The 18,940-nt window shown below is 40.1% G+C and overlaps 1 protein-coding gene across 2 annotated transcripts; it reads left to right on the forward strand.

The window, feature by feature from the left end:
- Nucleotides 1–224: 224 nt before the first annotated feature.
- lfng (LFNG O-fucosylpeptide 3-beta-N-acetylglucosaminyltransferase) lies at nucleotides 225–8,417 on the forward strand. Of its 2 annotated transcripts, XR_013816688.1 has the most exons (9): nucleotides 266–811; nucleotides 5,382–5,430; nucleotides 5,697–5,799; nucleotides 5,896–6,049; nucleotides 6,150–6,235; nucleotides 6,316–6,481; nucleotides 6,579–6,664; nucleotides 6,764–7,770; nucleotides 8,047–8,413. XR_013816688.1 is itself a non-coding variant. In XM_079819378.1 (8 exons), exons 1-8 carry the CDS (start codon nucleotides 398–400, stop codon nucleotides 6,828–6,830), a joined length of 1,125 nt encoding a protein of 374 aa, XP_079675504.1. In that variant the 5' UTR covers nucleotides 225–397; the 3' UTR covers nucleotides 6,831–8,417. The 2 variants fall into 2 exon arrangements, 1 of the variants encoding a protein (XP_079675504.1); XM_079819378.1 differs by having other exon boundaries at nucleotides 225–811; nucleotides 6,764–8,417.
- The last annotated feature ends 10,523 nt before the right edge of the window (nucleotides 8,418–18,940 follow it).

Below are 18,940 nucleotides of genomic sequence, written 5' to 3' on the forward strand. Positions count from 1 at the left end.
TTTTCAGCCCTGCTGCTCCTGATAATGAAAAATATGCAATTAACTGTGATTCTAGCACATGCATACATGGTGAGCATGGAAATGTTTAGCCTGTTTGTCCTCTTCGCCCTCCCCCCTCTTTGTCCCTCGCCTGCTGTCCTTTAACGCGTCCTCCCATTGACAGTCTCACTGCGGTTCCCACAGCACAATAGCCATCAACGCCCCGCCCACTGGGCGTGAACAATGCAGTGGGCAGTTTATAAAAGCCCCTCCGAGTTACAACGAGGAGACTCTCTCAGCGCTACTATGCTGCAGTTGTATGACACGCTTGTTTTTTAGAGTAGGCTATTGGAGGGAGGTTTAGATTAATGCTGTATATATCACAAAGAGAGCGTCCTTCTCTTAGAGTTTAATAAACATGCTGAAAACGTACGGCAGGAAAGCTGCGCTCTCCCTCGCGGGAGCGACCGTCACCTGTCTCGCGCTGCTGTTATTTTTGTCGCAGCATCAGCGGATTCAGATGGACGGGATGCAGAACGAGAGCGAGATCGGGTTGCGCTCACTGCAGAGTCTTGGGGAATCAGAAGTGGATGATGGAGCTCAGCCTGAGCAGAATGAAAAGAAAGGATTCTCTGGCTATTTTTCCAAGCTGACCCGCACCAGGAGGGAAGCGGATAAGCCCTCCGAGGCGTCCGGAGCGGCGACAGACGCGCAGCCTGCTGAGGACATCAGCTCGGATGACATCTTCATCGCAGTAAAGACCACTAAGAAGTTTCACCGGTCCAGACTGGATCTACTGCTGGACACCTGGATCTCCAGAAACATGCAACAAGTATGTCGGTTTACACTGGTACACAATGTTTGCTTAACTTGTTGCAAGTTTTGATTAGGTAGCCTACATATTTTACCATCTGGAAATAAATGGGACTTTATTTTCATGATATTAAAAATGATTAATGGCGTGTACCGTCTTTCCGTCTGCATCAAAACCTTTAATACCCAGTCCAATATTACATTACTTTCTTTATACATATGGGTATATTATATGTAAATATAATTAATTTCAACAGTAGTAATTGAAAAAATATGCCAATGTGTGTGTGTGTATATATATATATATATATATATATATATATATATATATATATATATATATATATATATATATATATATATATATATATATATATATACACACACATACATACATAAAAGTAGCATGAATATTTTATTATTAATTAATAATGCAATTTGTTTTATGCTTTCTTAAAATTAAAATGTAAGTTTATTTTTCCCTTTTTGTAGTTTACATGAATGAAATTAGTTGTGAACATTGCTGTTTCCTGTTGAACACACAGTAGCATAATGGTGTTCTACTTCAGAGACACTTTGAATGATGCCATTTATTAACATACCTAATAATAATCGATAGCGGATTAAGTAAAAATGTGTGGGGAAAAAAATTGCTTGAACATCTTATCATCTTACCTATGGTCTTAATACTATCAAAATGTATCCACAAGCAGGACCCCAAAACAGTTCAAATTGTTGTTCAACGTTATTATCTGCGTCGCATATTGAACAAAAATGGGGGGGTTTAAAAAATAAATAAAACTCATATTCATAGTCTCTCTGTGCTGTCCGTAGCAATTGCTGTATTGCTCTCAGAGCGATGGGTGGCTGTAAGTCCCCCCTTCTCCCCTCCTGCTCCATTGTTTGGGGTGTCCCCGTGAATACGCCAGGGCTAAGGATGCATCACAGCAGCGGCTTCAGAGCTGTCCCCTTCTCAGCACTAACAAAGCGTCTTTCTGAAGGGGGAAAGAAAAGCTTTGCCAGCCCCTTGTCTCCCACTCTCCATGGGAACCGGGGATCTGGAGCAGAGGCTGGGTCAAGCTACCCAAGCGGTGGGAAAAGAGAGTCTTCGTTATAGAGATGCTGGATGGCACAAAGGGACAGCATCTATAGGCAAGGAAAGGCTTTTCAGCAGCATGCCGAGTGGCTCACAGTATGAAAATACAGCCCTGAGAAACAGGCCTCTTTTGCAGCCAGCACAAAAGCACTCTCGGCACCTCGACAGCGGCAAGCACGGGGCAGTCAAAGTGATTTTTCCCACCACCTAGAGTAGTCGCTTATATATTTTACAAAAGTCCGTTTAATTTGCCTCGGGGCTCTGTCACAATCAGTTTCCCTTACACCTTAGACAAGAGGGGGTTTTAACATTGTCATTTGAATATGACACAGCTGTGGCAACACTTTTATATGCTTGCAGAGTCTGAGTACAAAGATCATTATGTCTGTGAAGTTACGGTGAATATCAAAGTATGGGGAACCGGAAAATTTTAATCAGACATCTTTAGCTTCTGCACTCATTCAGTCAGCTCAGGTTTGTCTTTCACTATCCAGCTAAACTGATGTGACCACTCCAGGCTTCAGGCGAGATTGGAAAACTAAGACTGAGTTTGCTCAGTACAGGAGTTTATGGAAGTTAACCCACAGAAAAGAGAGTTAACAGCAGGGATTAATAGCAGCAGCTGGTGGGGAGCAGTGCAGACATAAAAGACCAGTGCAGCCCAGAATACAAGGGGGAGTTCCAGGAGAATGAGTGCCAGGTGGCCTGGTCTCAAAGAACAAAAGATGGCTCTAATGCCAGCTATATGAATCCTCACATGTACACACGGAGGGCCGCTCTCAAATTATTTCAACATTCATCAGTGCAACACCTGAGTATGTTAAATCCCAGTTATTGTCATCTGAACGGCCGGGGATTATCCCAAGGACTCCGGTGCACTGTTTGGCCACTTGCCACAATGGCTGGCACCAGACAAGTGTTTCAACGGGCCTGGCATTGTTGGACCTACAGCATGGGAACTTTGTCACATATGTCAAGTGAAATGATGCATGGCCGACATTGTGAACATGTTCATAGGGGTTCGAAACTTGTGTAGGAAGGATCTTTCTAACTCGCTTACCTACTTCAAATGCTGCCTTGACGGGTGATGAACAGCTCACTGTCTTGGGCTATTTACATGTAAACACTGAGAGTAGATCCAATCTGTGTCTGCTGTTGACACTTATGGCAGCCTGTGGCTCTTCTTGGTGGGAAACTGTCTTGTCTTTGTTTAGAGTTAGTCACGGTCAGCTAGAAGCTCCCCTACCCTTGTTAATACACTGGAATTATCAGTATTTTTCTAAGAGAATGAAACCCTAGAGCTCTTTTGCTCTTGGAGTACTTGGTTCTGATTATTACAAGCGTGCTTTATAATTGTCTTGACTTGATGAGTCAGGACTCTTGAATAGTGTTATTCTTTTGCTCCTTTTTGGATCGTTCACGCTGCAGCTTCTGGCTTCCGCTGTTTCTCTAAATTTCCCCCCTGGAACAATGCAGCTTCCCCAGTGAGAGAAACTCACAACAATGAGAGAACAGCCTGTGCTGTGCCGTGGCTGTGGTATCCGGTGTCCAGTTACACAGACAGCTACCAAATGCCATTAAGATCAATGCTTGGCGCAGAAGAAGTACCATGACCAACATCATTACTTCTATCTGAAATACTTAACTGCATAATTACTCACTGTTTAAGGCAGTAGTTACTCTGGCTTGAGCACAAGATGGTGAACGCTGTGCAGATCTTTTGTGGCAAGCCTGTGCAAGTTTCTGGTCTCTAACTGGCACAGGTAGAAGGAGCAGGGCTATGTGGTGTTTAATAGAGGGAGTAACATCTCTCTACTTCCTTCCTGGGTAGGAGACAGACAGACGGCCAGGCTCCATGCTCTCCCTGCCCTATGCCAGACCTGCCTTTGGTAGGGTGGGAAGTAGTCCTACCAACCTCTGCCCGCTCATCAGAACTCCAAACAACTTTCCTTGTGTGCCGAGAATGCTGGGAAAAGTGCATTTTGAAGAAAAGACTTGACATTTATGAAAGAAACCACAAAAGGGTCATTTTGGCTTACAATATCTTCAATAAAAGGGAAACCGAGAAACAAAGCCATGCGCCACGAGAGGCCTCTCTTTAGTTAACCACTGCAGCTGTATGCAAATCCAGGCAAACATATTTAGGATTTACCCAGTGACGGCTTTACCCACTCCCTCATTGTCTCAATGCAAAGGGACAGTGGGAGCAGGGTTGGGGGTGAGTGGCCACACACACACATTGTAATGCACTAATCAGCCCTGAGGTTTCTCTCTCTGTCAGTGCCCGGCCTGCCTTGGCAGCTGCCTTTGTGATTAGTCTGTCCTTTCAGCGGAACTCTGCGCAAACAGCGCCAGCCTCTGATCCTTTACCCGGCCCAACCGCCAGCCCTCCCTGAACAAACACAGGCCATGGGCCTTGGCCCCAGAGTGCGGCGCTAAACATCTGCTCAGAGTTTGTTCTGCAAACCAATCAAACATTATCTGGCAATGTTTGAACATTCAAAAAAATGCGCCTGTGGAAAGGGGGAATGAGTCCACGTGTGTGTGTGTGCGTGCTGGCATTTGAAAGGCAACAAAAAAATGAATCCACTGCTGAGATAAAGATCACAAAAGAGCACATAAGAGAACGGTTTTGTAGCGTAGGTGTACATGTTCAAGGCCAGTTGGGTGTGGGCAGGTGGATCTGTTCAGACACGTGGCTGTGATAAGGCGGCGGGTGGCAGGTGCTGTCTCACCTGAGGTGGAAAGCAAACAGGTTAACGACAGTGCATGGCTGGGGGCATGCCGCCTTTTCATCAGTCTGTCTGAGGCGTGTGGCGTCTTCTTCTCAATGGCTCCTTTGAGCTGGAGCTGCTGCCTCGCACCTGCTCTGCCTTATCTCCCACAATGAGCTCCTGATCCAACCCCTTCTATTTTAACGTTAACAAAGCCCTGAGGGGTCAGACGTCAGTGAATGCACACTGGGGAGAATGTATATTCATCAATCCGAGTATGTTTGGGAGAATAGGACATGGTGCTCCTTTCTTTTCTTCCAAATGACTTGGCCATTCTCTTTTGGGACATTTTTAACATGTTTGAAGTGGATAGAGGGATGAAGAATGGAAAGACACCGGGAGGCGGTGAGGGGCAATGGAATGGGGGTGGAGTGTCGGGGGCGGTGGGGGTAAGTGGGGTGGTCTGCTCCCCGCTTTGTTCGGGGCCTGGGATGCTTTGGGGCGCGGAGCAGTTGCCATGGAGAGATTGACAACAAGAACAAGGGGCCTTTATTTTGGGGGGTAGAGTTTGGCTTGTTTAACTTGCTGAGTTTTCCATGGCGTAAAACTCAGACAATGGTTCCTAATCAGTCCGCTTGGGATAAACAGCTCTTGAAGACATGTGATTCCCGTTTGGAACACGCCAATTCCTGTTTCGTCTTTGCTCTGGTGCAGTGATTCATTGATGAACTTGTGTGACTGCAAAAAGAGCTAACCGGGCTTTGTCTTTGTTTTTGCAGACATACATCTTCACGGACGGCGAAGATGAGGAGCTAAAGAAGAAAATTGGTGAGTGCAGCTTCCTCAAGCGGAAGTCACAAGGCTAGAAAGAAGCAGACATTCCCTCTTTGATATGCGCATAGTTTGGACTCAGCCTCTTAAAGATTTTTAATCCTCTTAAAAATCTTGTGCTTAGCTTACGGGGGACTGGGCTGTTAGAGGGAAGATGGTATTAGGGCGCCTGACCTATCAGATAATAGCCATTTCTCAAGTGATAGACATAAGTGGGGTATTACATGAGCACTGACAAAGTATCCATCTTCTTGTCCACACAGGAAGCCATGCCATCAACACCAACTGCTCTGCTGCCCACAGCCGCCAGGCTTTGTCCTGCAAGATGGCCGTTGAGTACGACAAGTTCATTGAGTCTGGAAAAAAGTAAGCATAGCATAATTATTGTTTTATAATGCGTACTTGTTTTAGTGTTAAAGCAAACCATATCGGATGTTCTAATGATATCCCTGTCTGGTTTAGGTGGTTCTGTCATGTGGATGATGATAACTATGTGAATGTGAAGACATTGGTGAAGTTGCTGTCCAACTACCCTCACACTCAGGATATGTACATTGGCAAACCCAGCTTGGACAGGCCAATTGAAGCCACAGAAAGACTTGGGGACAACAAGATGGTAGGTGTTCCAAAATATCCTCAACTTTTATATACATTGGTTGTAAAGATGAGAAGGAGCGCTAAGTGACGTAACTGATGTTTTTGTTTCTCCATCGCAGAGACCTGTCAATTTCTGGTTCGCCACGGGAGGCGCAGGCTTCTGTATCAGCCGTGGGCTTGCTTTGAAGATGAGCCCTTGGGCAAGGTGCAAAAACTTCACAACTATCGTAATGCAGAATCTAAGAACATAATGTTTTAAGATATTAATAGACTTTATGTTGACAGTGGGGGCCATTTCATGAACACTGCGGAGAAGATCCGTCTCCCTGATGACTGTACCATTGGGTACATCATCGAGTCAGTTCTCGGGGTTCCTTTGACCCGAAGCAGCTTGTTTCACTCACACTTGGAGAACCTGCAACAGGTGTCCAAATCAGAAGTACACAAACAGGTAATGACCTTTAATGAAATCTTGATACAGGAACATCTTGGTTCTGTAGAATACAGTATGGTTGTATTAACGCAGTGTTTCATCCGATTTGATTTAGATTACATTGAGTTATGGAATGTTTGAGAACAAGAGGAATATCATCAACATGAAAGGGGCTTTCTCTGTTGAGGAGGACCCATCCAGGTAAGACAGCATTCTAGATCATACTTGGATGTTGCTCTTATATCTAAATCTGCATGCATGTACTAATTGAAGCTCTCTTATTTTGAAATTCTCCCTCAGGTTCAAGTCAGTGCACTGTCTTCTGTACCCAGACACTCCGTGGTGCCCTCCTCAGGTTGCCTATTAAGGCGACCGGCTCCTCTGTTGTGTATCCTCGTCCCTCACTGCCTCGGTATCTGAAAGGCATGAGGGACCAGTGTGTTATTGAGCCGTGCGGCTGCTGCATTTACTCTGCAGTGGTGCACGGCATTCCGTGGTTATACTGGGCTGCTGTGCGGCCCGCCTTTAAACTGTTCCTTCCTGCCTGGTGCCTGAGCATCCTGTCCAAGTCAGACATGACGGAAGGCCCGGCTTTCAGAAGGACGCTTTCAGCGCCAAGCTTTGCAGGCAATCAACTGTGCTTTATATCATTACTGTTGCTTGTATCCCATTTGCAATTCTCATAGAATGTAACTTTCTAGTATACCCAAGCCTTTTGCCAGCTTTATGTGCTTAGTTTTAAATTCTAATTAGCAAATTAGAGCATACTTTATATTTTATTATCTCTAAAATACCATTCAGGACGTTCTTTCCCTCAGGTTTGATTTAATGATTGAATTCTTTCAAATAGGCGGAGAAAATAAGTAACATGGGTGCTTTATAATTTAGTTCTAAAGGACTCCGGACAAAATTAATGAAATGAAGGTCCAATTTATTGCTTTGATGTCAGTGTTATTATAATTATTATTGCTATTAGTTTTATTTTATGACATTTTGTGCTGGCAATAGGCAAATTTCCCAAATACGCTGTCAGGTTATTTTAATCTGTGGTGTATGAGGATTAAGCACTTTTCTCCCTAAATCCTCTGGGCATTTTATGGTGATTTGAAATGTTATAACTTAAAGCTGTGTGAAAATGTATAAAGTGCCCCAAATTTTTTAGATCTTTATATTATTTAATGCCAATGCATTCACACAATCTTGGCAGATAGATATGAGATTTTTGGCATGATTTATTATATATATTTTTTAGCTTCTGCTCAAAGATGTACTGAAGTGGGAGTTGCACAGCTTGGTTTCAACAAACTGTTGTTTGCTCAAGTAAAGTATCGCTTAGCAATCGATTACGCTTTTAAATTGGCAACCAGGGCCACTGTCAACACAATGTACATTGTTAGAACAGATGGCAGCTAAAATTTAAGATGTGTTTATAGCACAGATCTATGAGTTCTATGATCCCTTTTGCACAAAGCGGTCTGGCCTAGAGCCACAGTTTTCCCCATTCCTTCACGGCTGGCAGTTGGACATCACTATGCCGACTATACAAAACATGTTAAGTGAGAGCTTTACATGAGCAACAACAGTGATCCTAACAGAGTTTCAGTTTCTCTGTGGGAATGACCCATATTGGGTGAGCCTGTATATCTTATGTAATAGCAGTATTTATGTACTGTGCCATTTTAAAACAATTGTATTTGTACATAATTGTTTAGATTTTCTATGCATTTTGGTCACCTATGGATCAGACCTAGTTCTGATGAGTCCTTTAAAATGTCTCTTTTTTAAATGCGCTGAGATTTGCTAATGGCTGTAATTTATAGTCCAGTATCTGGATTCTTTGTTCAAATGTTGTCCTCTCAGGGATCACAGTCCTGATATTGTTACCATGGGCTGCCTTGGTAATTCCCCATTCAGCTTTTGAATAAAGCAGCATAATCGCCAAGAAACTTTACTGCACTGTTGTTTGTTTTCTCTCTGACACACTACATACATATTTCATATTTAAGGGGATAGTTCGCCCAAAAATACAAATTCTGTCATCATTTACTCACCCTCATGCTGTTCCAAGTTTCTCTATTCTGTAAAAAAGGGGAAAAATTTTGAACAAAATGATACTTTTTATACAATCCAAGTGAAATGTTACAACAGATTTTCAGAAATTAAAAACTTAAATTTCAATGAATGTAGGGGTGACCAGGTGCTGAAATCACCATCTACTTTTACTGTATGGAAGAAAGCAGCGTGATCATTTTCAAAAACATTTCCTTCCAGTTCCTCAAATGAAAGAAAATTATACAGTTTTTTTACAAAATTACATAATTTTCATATTTTTGCTTAACTATCCCCTTCAACAACATCTAAGGCAATCAGTGAAAAGGACACAGTTACTATAGCGCAACACAGACGACTTGCATCAATCACTTGGAGTAAAATCATTGCCAGACCACAGAGGTTCAGAGGCCAGTGTCTCTTACTCAGTCAAAACTGTTGTGAACTGTTACTGAAGCATGCAAACAAAACAAACTTGGCCTCTCGTGGGTTTCAAGTGCTGGCACTGACCCGTTGTGTGTTGCTTGCGGAATTAATGAAACACACTTGAAAGTTTAGTCTCACTCACACACGATTTATTATTCTACAACAGATGGCATGGGAAAGAACATTTCCTCACTACCGGCCCTTTCAACACACTATATAAGCAATTGCATCTGAGGTCTTGAATATATAGGGGAGAACGTGTAGAAATGTAGAAATATGTATGAAAATATTGTAGAAATATTAGATGTTTTGGTTGTTCTAATTTAAACGATTAAGACTTTTTTCTGGCTGGTAAGTGAGTAAGTGAAAGGCCTTTTGAAATGTGTCTTTTTGTTGTAAAATCTTTAATGATTTTTATAAAGTAAATATAAGAATATTTTTTTTATATTTCAAGATGGCCATTTACTGGACCCAAGCAATTTAGGTTACTTCATTATCTATCAATTTATAGAAAAATAATGTTAAAATGTATCAAAAATTATGCATCGGGCGTTTGAGAAATGTTATACATCTCTCAACAATTATGTTTTGGCCCCCACAGAGACAACTGCTATTTATATGCATTTTATGCAAGTAGTCTGCTATACTGGTATAAAGATTGAATTACATAAGCTATCAGAATTATCTTACTTTCTGGCCATATAAACAACAACTGCAACAAATATTAGAAATAAAAAAAATGTTTTCTGCTCTAGTAATCCGCATGGACACAGATGCATGGAATAAAGTTAGATTTAGAGTCTGATCTCATTGAAAACATCAACAGAGAAAGACTATAATGTGCTCCTCATAATCAGAATCAGTAATATGTGCAGCAGCCTAGAAATTAAACTGTATTTCTTTCTTTGGATTAATGAATACATTATGAAGACTTATATTCAAGACTTATATTGGATCAAATAACTCCTCCACATAAATTGGAGGTCAACAACAGAGATGTTCCAAATGTTATTGCAAGGAGATACAAATCCTTTTATTCCTTCAAACATTAATAACAGGCTGAGGTCATATTTTGAGAACTCAACCACAAACATTAATTCCACACCCCGATGACACTATTTAATATACTTTTAAAACCACAATTTTTGACATTCCACTCAGATCACAGAGATCTTATAACAAACATAATCATGTTTTTATTAAGTCACATCTGTGCCTATTTTAATGGTGTGAGAGTTTATATTCTTAAGCCACGACTGCCTGTTTTCCCATGAGTCTGAGGGCAGAGTGGGAATTTCTGCATTCTTTAGGGTAAGTCTGGGACTCTGATCACCCCAAAATCAACCACCGCACCAAAAAGACTTCCTTCAATGATCCTGAATCATATTTCTTCCTCCCAAAACCCTCTTTAAAGACTTCACACAGTCCATGTCATATGCGGCTGCAGATGTCCGAAATCATGTCTACAAGAGCCGAAGCATCAGACACATTTGGGCATGTGTTCGCTCCCACTGTACTTTAATAAACCAACCCTATGATTATGGGTACTGATCTTGAAGTCTGCATTCCAGGAAGCCCAACATCTTTTTTGTTTAGGCTGAATTCTACATTCACATTTAAGGTGGATAGCGAAATTTAATTATGCAAAGGACTCTTTGCAGGGCAGACAGCCAGAGAAAGGTAATCTGCCTGAAGGAAAGATAACTGCCTAAACACTACAGTTATCAGTTAAAAGAAACCGGGTATCTCTAACACATCTGTAACACCCAAAACATTACGTCTTCAGTGTGGCATATAAACAAAGCTGTCTGTACCATAACCAAAACTACTTGTTTATGACCTCAGAATTATAGTGAGGGTTATATATGTGTAAGCTACACCCAAATATCCATGCCATTCATCAACTTGAAGGGCTTATTAAATGAGTTCTGCTAAGCTCTTGGCTGGTTGGTATGACAAACATTACAGAGAACCCAGCTTTAGAAAAAAAAATCCATTTCCGTTCTCATCCTTGTGCCAAATTCTCATTTGTAATTAAGACCTTGAGGTCTGTTTTGACTGCTTCTGCACTGATGCGTGAAATACAGTCAGACCACACAATGTCTGAATCCGAAAGATACATGAAAATTACTCTAAATATAAAAAAAAACTTCTCAAAAGATCTATAATGAAGTCTTGGATCTATAAGTCTTAAAGCACGACCGATTGCTCCCTTTGACACTTGACCTTGATTTATCTCGCAATGCCAGTTCCACCTCAGAGAACCCAACAAAAACACAAGAGCTTTACCGAATACAAAAACATGAGGCCACAAACCACATAGTGGTTTGCCAGACAAATAAATGGTTGCTTGAGCAAAGCGACCGTTGCACGGTTTCTTGGAAAGAAGATGGCACATTTTTTTTTATTATGAGTCAGAAGGCCCTGGGGTTTTCATATCTTTACATTCTCAAACTTTATGAACTCTCGGAATTGATCACAGCAATAAACGGTCTGTATGTTTATTTCCGTTTTTGTTCATACCATTCATATCTAACTTGATATTATCTGTTTCCAGGCAGAAATGTGTTTTTCTCAAACCCAGTGGCATGTTTTACGTCAGATAAAAAAGGAAGTGAAAGAAATGGTGTAGTGCCAAATGTATACATGCACAGTCCAACATCACAAAACGTACTGGGTGCGTAAAATCCAACATCGAAAACAGTAAAACAAAAGGATCCGCACACAACGGATAAGGCAAAAGCGCTAAAAAGAGACATGCAAAAAAGAGCAAAGTGCAAAACATTTGCGAGATCAAATCCATCAGTGTTCAATGAAGTAAAAGGACTTGGAAACTCATAGTGAAAGCTTCTGTTAGATAGCGATCAGACTGAACATTCGACAGAAATAACACCTCTCATAAAGAGGTTACTTTCACTAGCGTTATCAAATTCATATCTGATGTGGTTTCTAAGACATTCTGAGCATTTATTGTGTGTTGCCGTGCGGTTTCTAAGGTGTTCTGAGCAGTTTAACATGTTGCTCTATGGTTATTGAGGTGTTTTGAGCACTGTTATTGTTTATATTTGAGGAGTTGCACAATAAAGTTCAATACTTAGTTTGTTTCAAATGAGGCATTTTGTGATTATCCAGATAAAAGGTTGAAAATGTAATACATGGAAAGCAATAGTAAGGTTGCTTTTATGTTCAATTTGAAAGGAAACATTTAAGATTAGCATTACTGCTAGTCACAGCTGTCATCCTAATCTCAATTTTTTTTTATACTTTTAGTCACTATAGTAGCTCCTTTCACACAGTAATCCCAGAAAAGTACCGTAAAATTACCAGAATGACTTTACCGGTAAATACACAAAATATGCTGTTCACACAAGCAGCGTCGTTCTGGCTTATTACCGTTAAGAAACCATTCACACATCAGCACCGAAACACTGGCAAATTCTGTGACGTTTGTAATCGGAAATTATCTTTAAATGCAGAGGAGAGGAATCTGTTCAATTAATTTTTTGGAAAAATCACACAGAACATGTTTTCTGCAGATAGTATTTAACAAAAGAGCCACAGTGCTGATGATGAATGGAAAAGAACGCAGGGTCAAGCACGCGGCATGCTGGGGAAAATGCAGCACACCGGTCAAAGATGTCCTTCTAGCGCATATTTACATAAAAACTATTAAAAAATCAGCAGCACTTGCTGTTCACTTTATGATTGACCCAAAGCAATCTTGCATCACAATTCTGTAAACCCCACCAAATTGTGTGCCCGTAGGTGGTGGTGCATTGAGCTAATCCTAACCCTACCATCACAACATTATGTGTAGGCCATGGTCACAGATTTCGGTATAACACTTGTAATCTTCATTCTTTGTTCACACACAGCATCATACCAGTAATTTACAGGTAATGTTCCGGTAAATTGCCAGAACCGATTCACTGGTATTTTTTTAAAGGTCCTGTCCACACTTGATCTCTTAAAGGTTTTGCGAGGATATAATTATACAGGCAGCGAGCAGGCGCCTGCACACCACACCAGTTCTCCAGGCCTCCCAGCCACAGGCTGGATCTGTAATCCCTATGAACATGTGCTCCAATGAACTGAGTGACAATCTCCTAAACCAGCTATCAGATATCCTCTGCCATAGAGGCTTTACCTCACAGAGCAAAAATGTCTGTTTCAGGGATTCTCATGGAGGGTTATCAAACACGCCGAGAGATGTCTCCTGGGTGTTGAACATTCATCCATTCAGCAGTTCATCTGTCTGTAACTTCCAAGGCAAAGCTGCCGAGATGAACTCTCACCTGAATGACAAAAAACAGTCAATTTCAAGGTTTTGTTCCACATTTTAGAAACTAGCATGCTAGCATTTGAAATAAAACACCAGGAGACGATGTTCTGCCAATAGCGAGGCTAAGTGTTATGTGTGATCTCATTCTCTACTTCCTTCCATCTGCATATTGCTAGCTACAAGCAGATCTTTCCAGTGGCTCATTCTGGAAAATATGATCTTTCTTTGGGCCCTTTTAACTTTCTTTCATCATTGTCTGGCATACATCTGCATAAATTAACATTTGACTATTTCCAATTGAAACAAAGTTTGGGTGGGACATATCTTTTTTTTTTTTTAAATACAACAGCCAGTAAGTTTTACTTCACACATCGTCTACTAAGTTCTTTCTATTCTGTTAGGTTTTAAATTGGTTATTGACGAGGAAGCTGCATTATTTAAACCTTTACTTGAAATTAGTCGTTCAACAATCAAGGAGCTAGAAAAATTAGCTACATGCTAAATTTTACAGAAGTTATTCCCCAGCACAGGCCATTACAGCCTTGAAGGTTTGGGTTGAACAGGAAGTGAACCTGAAAAGAAAAGTGAAAAGGAATATTATAATAAAAGAGCTTGTTGTGATGTCATTGTTAACTAAACTACAGTTTCAGAAACAAAATAAAATCTAAATAGTCAATGAAATTGAACTTTGACTGAAAACAAAATCATGGTCAGCAATCTAATAATGTACATTCTAAAAAAATGCTGGGTTAAAAATAACCCAAGTTGGGTTGAAAATGGACTAACCCAGCAATTGGGTTGTTTTAACTCAGCGGTTGGGTTAAATGTTTGCTTAAAACAACCCAATTGCTGGGTTAAAACAACCCAATCGCTGGGTTAGACCATTTTCAACCAAACTTGGGTTATTGTTAACCCAGTATTTTTTAGAGTGTAGCATTTTCACAAATAAATAAGCCAGTACACACTTCTAAAAATACACTGATATAGAAATCTCTTACTAAAATCATGAGGTACTGAGCTTTTACCAATGACATGCAAATCTGGTTCTCCCAGAGCTGGGAACTACTTAGGGGAAAGTGATCTGTTGGTGATTCTCTGATGCAAAGCAGGATGCAAATAAGCAGAAAATCAGTTAAACTTAAAGATTTCTCTCAGGGAAGGACAGGGTGGTGCCATTAACTGATAAACACATTTATTCACTCTAACATGAGCCAAAGAGCCGCACTGGATTGTTTAAAGGGATAGCTCACCCAAAAAATCTCTCATCATTTACTCACCCTCAAGTTGTCCCAAACCTGTAGGAGTTTCTTTCTTCTGTTGAACACAAAAGAAGATATTTTGAAGAATGTTGGCAATCAAACCGTTGATGGACCTCATTGACTTCCACAGTATTTTTTTCTACTATGGAAGTCAATGGCTACCGTCAACTGTCTGCTTACCAACATTCTTTAAAATATCTTTTGTGTTCAGCAGAAGAAAGAAACTCATTGGTTTGAGTGAGCAAGGGATGACCACATTTGTATATGGGGGTGAACTATCCCTTTAACGTCCTGCAAAGGTGCAATAACCAACTGTTATGAGTAAAACCCCAACTGCTTCCCTCCTCAAGGTTTCAGTTTTGACATTTCATCTTCAACGGACAAAACAGACCGACCCTCCTTTAAAAGAAATCAGTCATGTTCACTTTAACCGGAGAGCTCAACTCTCCTGCCCTTTAGCACAACGCTGTTTTGGTGTAGAGCCGGTTTTCCTGCCGCTGTTGAGGTATTCTGGGGTATTCAGAGGCAACGTGGTGCACTAATGTGGGTTATACCTTGTTAACTTTCCCTTGTCCCTGTGCTGTGGAGGGAAAGAACACGGAGGTATATAAATCGAGACAGTGAGGGGGAATAAAGCTGACAAAAAGGGTAAGAAAAGGGCGTAAGGCTCAGAATAAGCAGCGTTAGATGTTTGTGAATGGTGTGGGTATTAGAGAAGACCGATGGGTGGAGTTTGAGAGAAGTTAACTGACAATCAAAGCCAGCACTGGAGGAATGCCTGCTTCTCAACACTGCTCTTAAATAAAGGAGAGGGGACAACAGGATTGAGTCTTTCAGAGTGGCCTGCTCCTTCCTGCTGGTGGAGAATGATGTTAAAAAGAGCCAGTGGGGTGTGAGGAATGGGTTTGCAGACCCCCTAAAGACAGCTGCCCCTCTGTATGGCTCGGAGGAACCTGCCCTGTCACCATGACTCAAAACCTTCTCCATCAAGATGGAGTGTAAAGGCCTTTACACACTACAGACAACTGAATTGGCCTTTCGTTAAGCTCCGCCCTCCTTGGTTGCTGTTGTTAGTCGTTTCATTCTTTCTTACATGGGCTGACTTGAATTTTGATATTGGAAAACATTTTTAGGTAACACCTTTCAATAAGAACTCATTTGTTAATGCATTAAAGGGACAGTTCACCCAAAACTGAAAATTCTGTCATCTTTTACTCACCCTCAAGTTGTTCCAAACCTGTATGAGTTTCTTTGTTCTGCTGAACACAAAAGAAGAGATTTTGAAGAATGTTTGTAACAAAGCAGATAGAGCAACCATTGACTACCATAGTATTTTTTCCCTACTATGGTAGTCAATGGTTGCTCTATCTGCTTGGTTACAAACATTCTTCAAAATATCTTCTTTTGTGTTCAGCAGAACAAAGAAACTCATACAGGTTTGGAACAACTTGAGGGTGAGTAAATGACAACAGAATTTTCAGTTTTGGGTGAACTATCCCTTTAACATGAATGAACAATGAGCACCATATTTTACAGCATTTATTAACCTTAGTTAATAGCTAAACTAATAAACTAATGCTAATTTGATAGAACTTTGGATCTTAAAAATTATAAAGTAAACTATTCATTGTTTCTTCAAATGAACTAATGCATTAACTAATGGGAACAAATGAAACAAACCTTATTGTAAAGTGTTAGCCATTTTTATTTCCATTTGTATTTCTTGAAATAAATTGTTAAATTACGCAGTAATGTGATTAAAAACATGTAATGACCCTATATAAAAAAAACAACGTTGTCATATTTTTGGAACATTTCTGTACATTGAATGGTGCCTACGTCATGCATTCAGCATTATTTTAGTATTATTTATATATTTAGTAATATTTTTTACTTTCAGTTTTATTTGAGTAATTTCTTTATTTTTCATTTTTTTCAGTTATTTACCAATGCAACATTTCTATTTTTTTAAGTCTAAGTTTGTTGTCTAATATTTATTTAAGCTTTATTTCAATCACCGAAAATAGTTTTAGTATATGTTGTGGCAGAAGTTCAAATTTTGCATGCCCTAAGTTGATTCTGTCCTTAATTTTGAGTAACAATTGAGTCTGCCCATCTTCTCATATATTGACAGCACAATAAAATGAACATCTGTTAGGAAAGCCCTCAAAAGTTTCCTGATAAACAAATCATTTTCAAGCAGATTGTTGCAGATGATAAAACCCCTGAAGATACATCACCTTCGATCAGACACATTGACATGTCCACAAATAAAAGGTAACATCAATCAACAGAAAAGGCTCGACTGTGGAGCGAGAGGAAGCCACACTAAATGTGCAGGCATGAAGTCCTGTGTCTAATAAAAGCAAATTTGCTTTGGGGGGTGTTTCTCAGGAGCCTGGCATCACCCCGCATTTCCATTCACTTAACCACTCCACTGCACTCGCAATGCATTCCTGCAGCTCAACAATAGGAGCCTAACTCAATTTCCAACATAACATAATTAGGCTGTACAGAATTCCATTTGCGGTCCCAGTTACAGAATAAAACGGTGCCATTTTGTATTATTGGAAAACGGGGGTCCTGTAACACGTACACAAGCATTTCATTTGTGTGGATTGAGAAGCTAATTTTTTTCTTTGATGCCTGATCACATTTTGAGTTTGTGACTTTGTCTAGGTCCCTCTCTCTCAAAATACGCTTTACATTTTATGGACAATGGAAGGAGACAAGCAGGGTGTGCTCTGTGTAGAGATCCCTTTATGTGCTTTGTTTTCCCCAGAAGTCCACCCTCTTCCCCTCCACACACAGGCCCAGTGAGGCGGCAGCTGCCTGGCGGCTGACAGGAAGGCCACTATGGTGGGTGTTTGTCCTGTTTGTGACACATTGAACCCCATGACTGATGTCACATCAGTAAGGTCATAAACGCAACACTGTGATTTCTATTTTCCTGTCAGCCCCCAGACAGCATTCAATGCGTTTGACTTAGAAAACTCTTCAGGCAATATTTTAAAACAAAACACATCAAGCTCCAAACATTTGCACATTCAGAGAAGTAAACAAAAGTGAAGCTGTAGGAATTTTTGCTTAGATGATAGAGCGAATCTTAACTAGGCCTCATCAAAAATGTGGTAATTCACAATTAACCTACATGTAGAGATTACCCAATTTTACCAATAAGTGCAATGTAGATTTTGTGTAATTTCCTACACATAGACTCAATATAGCATACAATAACAATCTGAATCTGGGTTTACAAATTAAATGACCCTCCAAAAAACTATTAACAGTATGTAGGCTGTGTGTGTGTGTGTGCCCTTACGAAAATGAACCATGGTTTTATTATCGTAAAAGTGTAGTAACCATGTTATTTTGGTTATATCACAGTTTTACCAAAAATACCATGGTTAAACTATGGTTATAGTAGCAAAGCCATGGTTAATTTGTGGTTACCATGGTTTAACTATAACCACCATGGTTTTATTTGTAGTAAAACCATGGCTCATTTTCGTAAGGGGTGTGTGTGTGTAATCGATTTGACAGTACTAATATATTATTATAATATTAAACAGAAAAATGTTACTGATATTCATAACATATCAATCTTCAGTGATATAGTAAGTATAGGCTTAGAATAGATGAGCAGTATACGAGAAATGCATCCCACAATACAATGCACCCGACCGTCCATTTCCAGAGTATTGAACATCTGTTGTAATTTTACCATCTCTTCCTTGCCTCATTACTCAATGAGAGTGACAAGTTATTATTATTATTACTACTACTGGACAAAGTTTGATTAAAAGTTTTAAATTACGAGACAACTCACAGGAAACTAAACTCACAGTGAAAGTAAACATACGCGATGTCACGTGACAACAATATTAGAACAAAGAGCGTTTAAAATGTTTTTGGAAAAATAAAATGTTTTACTTACTGTTTATTTTAATATATATAGGGTAACGTTAGGCTATACACAACAAGTAAGCTGGTATTCCCTTCCTAACCGGTCCATGGTAAAGCAGGCCTACTTTCTCTTGAATGACACAATGCTGCCCTCCTGTGTTTACACGCTAGAACCGAGTCAATGGTCTACTTTTATCCACACACCATAGGAGAGTGATTGAGTACGAATGATGTACACTCATAATAGGCTGAATACAATACAATGCACGCTCATAATAGGCTCAAAACGTATATAAAGGAACAGAAACAGCTTTCGTGAAGACAAAAATCCTTGAATAAGTGTTATAGCTGATATAGCCTAATATTAAAAAAGGTTAATGCCAAGTAAGCTAAAGATGATTCAAGAATTAAAGGATTTTACACACTTCTCATGTTCTTGGATTAATCAGAATCACCACCATTATAATAATGTATTATACATATACTCACCATAGTTTCAAATGACAGTTCTGCTGCAGACCGATCAATAAGCTAATAGTTAAACAGACACATGCA

This window comes from Gobio gobio (genome assembly GCF_949357685.1).
Source record: "Gobio gobio genome assembly, chromosome: 1".
NCBI classification, from domain to species: Eukaryota; Metazoa; Chordata; class Actinopteri; order Cypriniformes; family Gobionidae; genus Gobio; species Gobio gobio.

Coding starts and splice junctions, on each gene's coding strand:
- lfng (XM_079819378.1), top strand. CDS start 398: ATGCTGAAAACGTACGGCAGGAAAGCTGCGCTCTCCCTCGCGGGAGCG. Junction 5,800..5,895: donor TTCATTGAGTCTGGAAAAAA/GTAAGCATAGCA, acceptor TGTCTGGTTTAG/GTGGTTCTGTCATGTGGATG. Junction 6,665..6,763: donor GTTGAGGAGGACCCATCCAG/GTAAGACAGCAT, acceptor ATTCTCCCTCAG/GTTCAAGTCAGTGCACTGTC.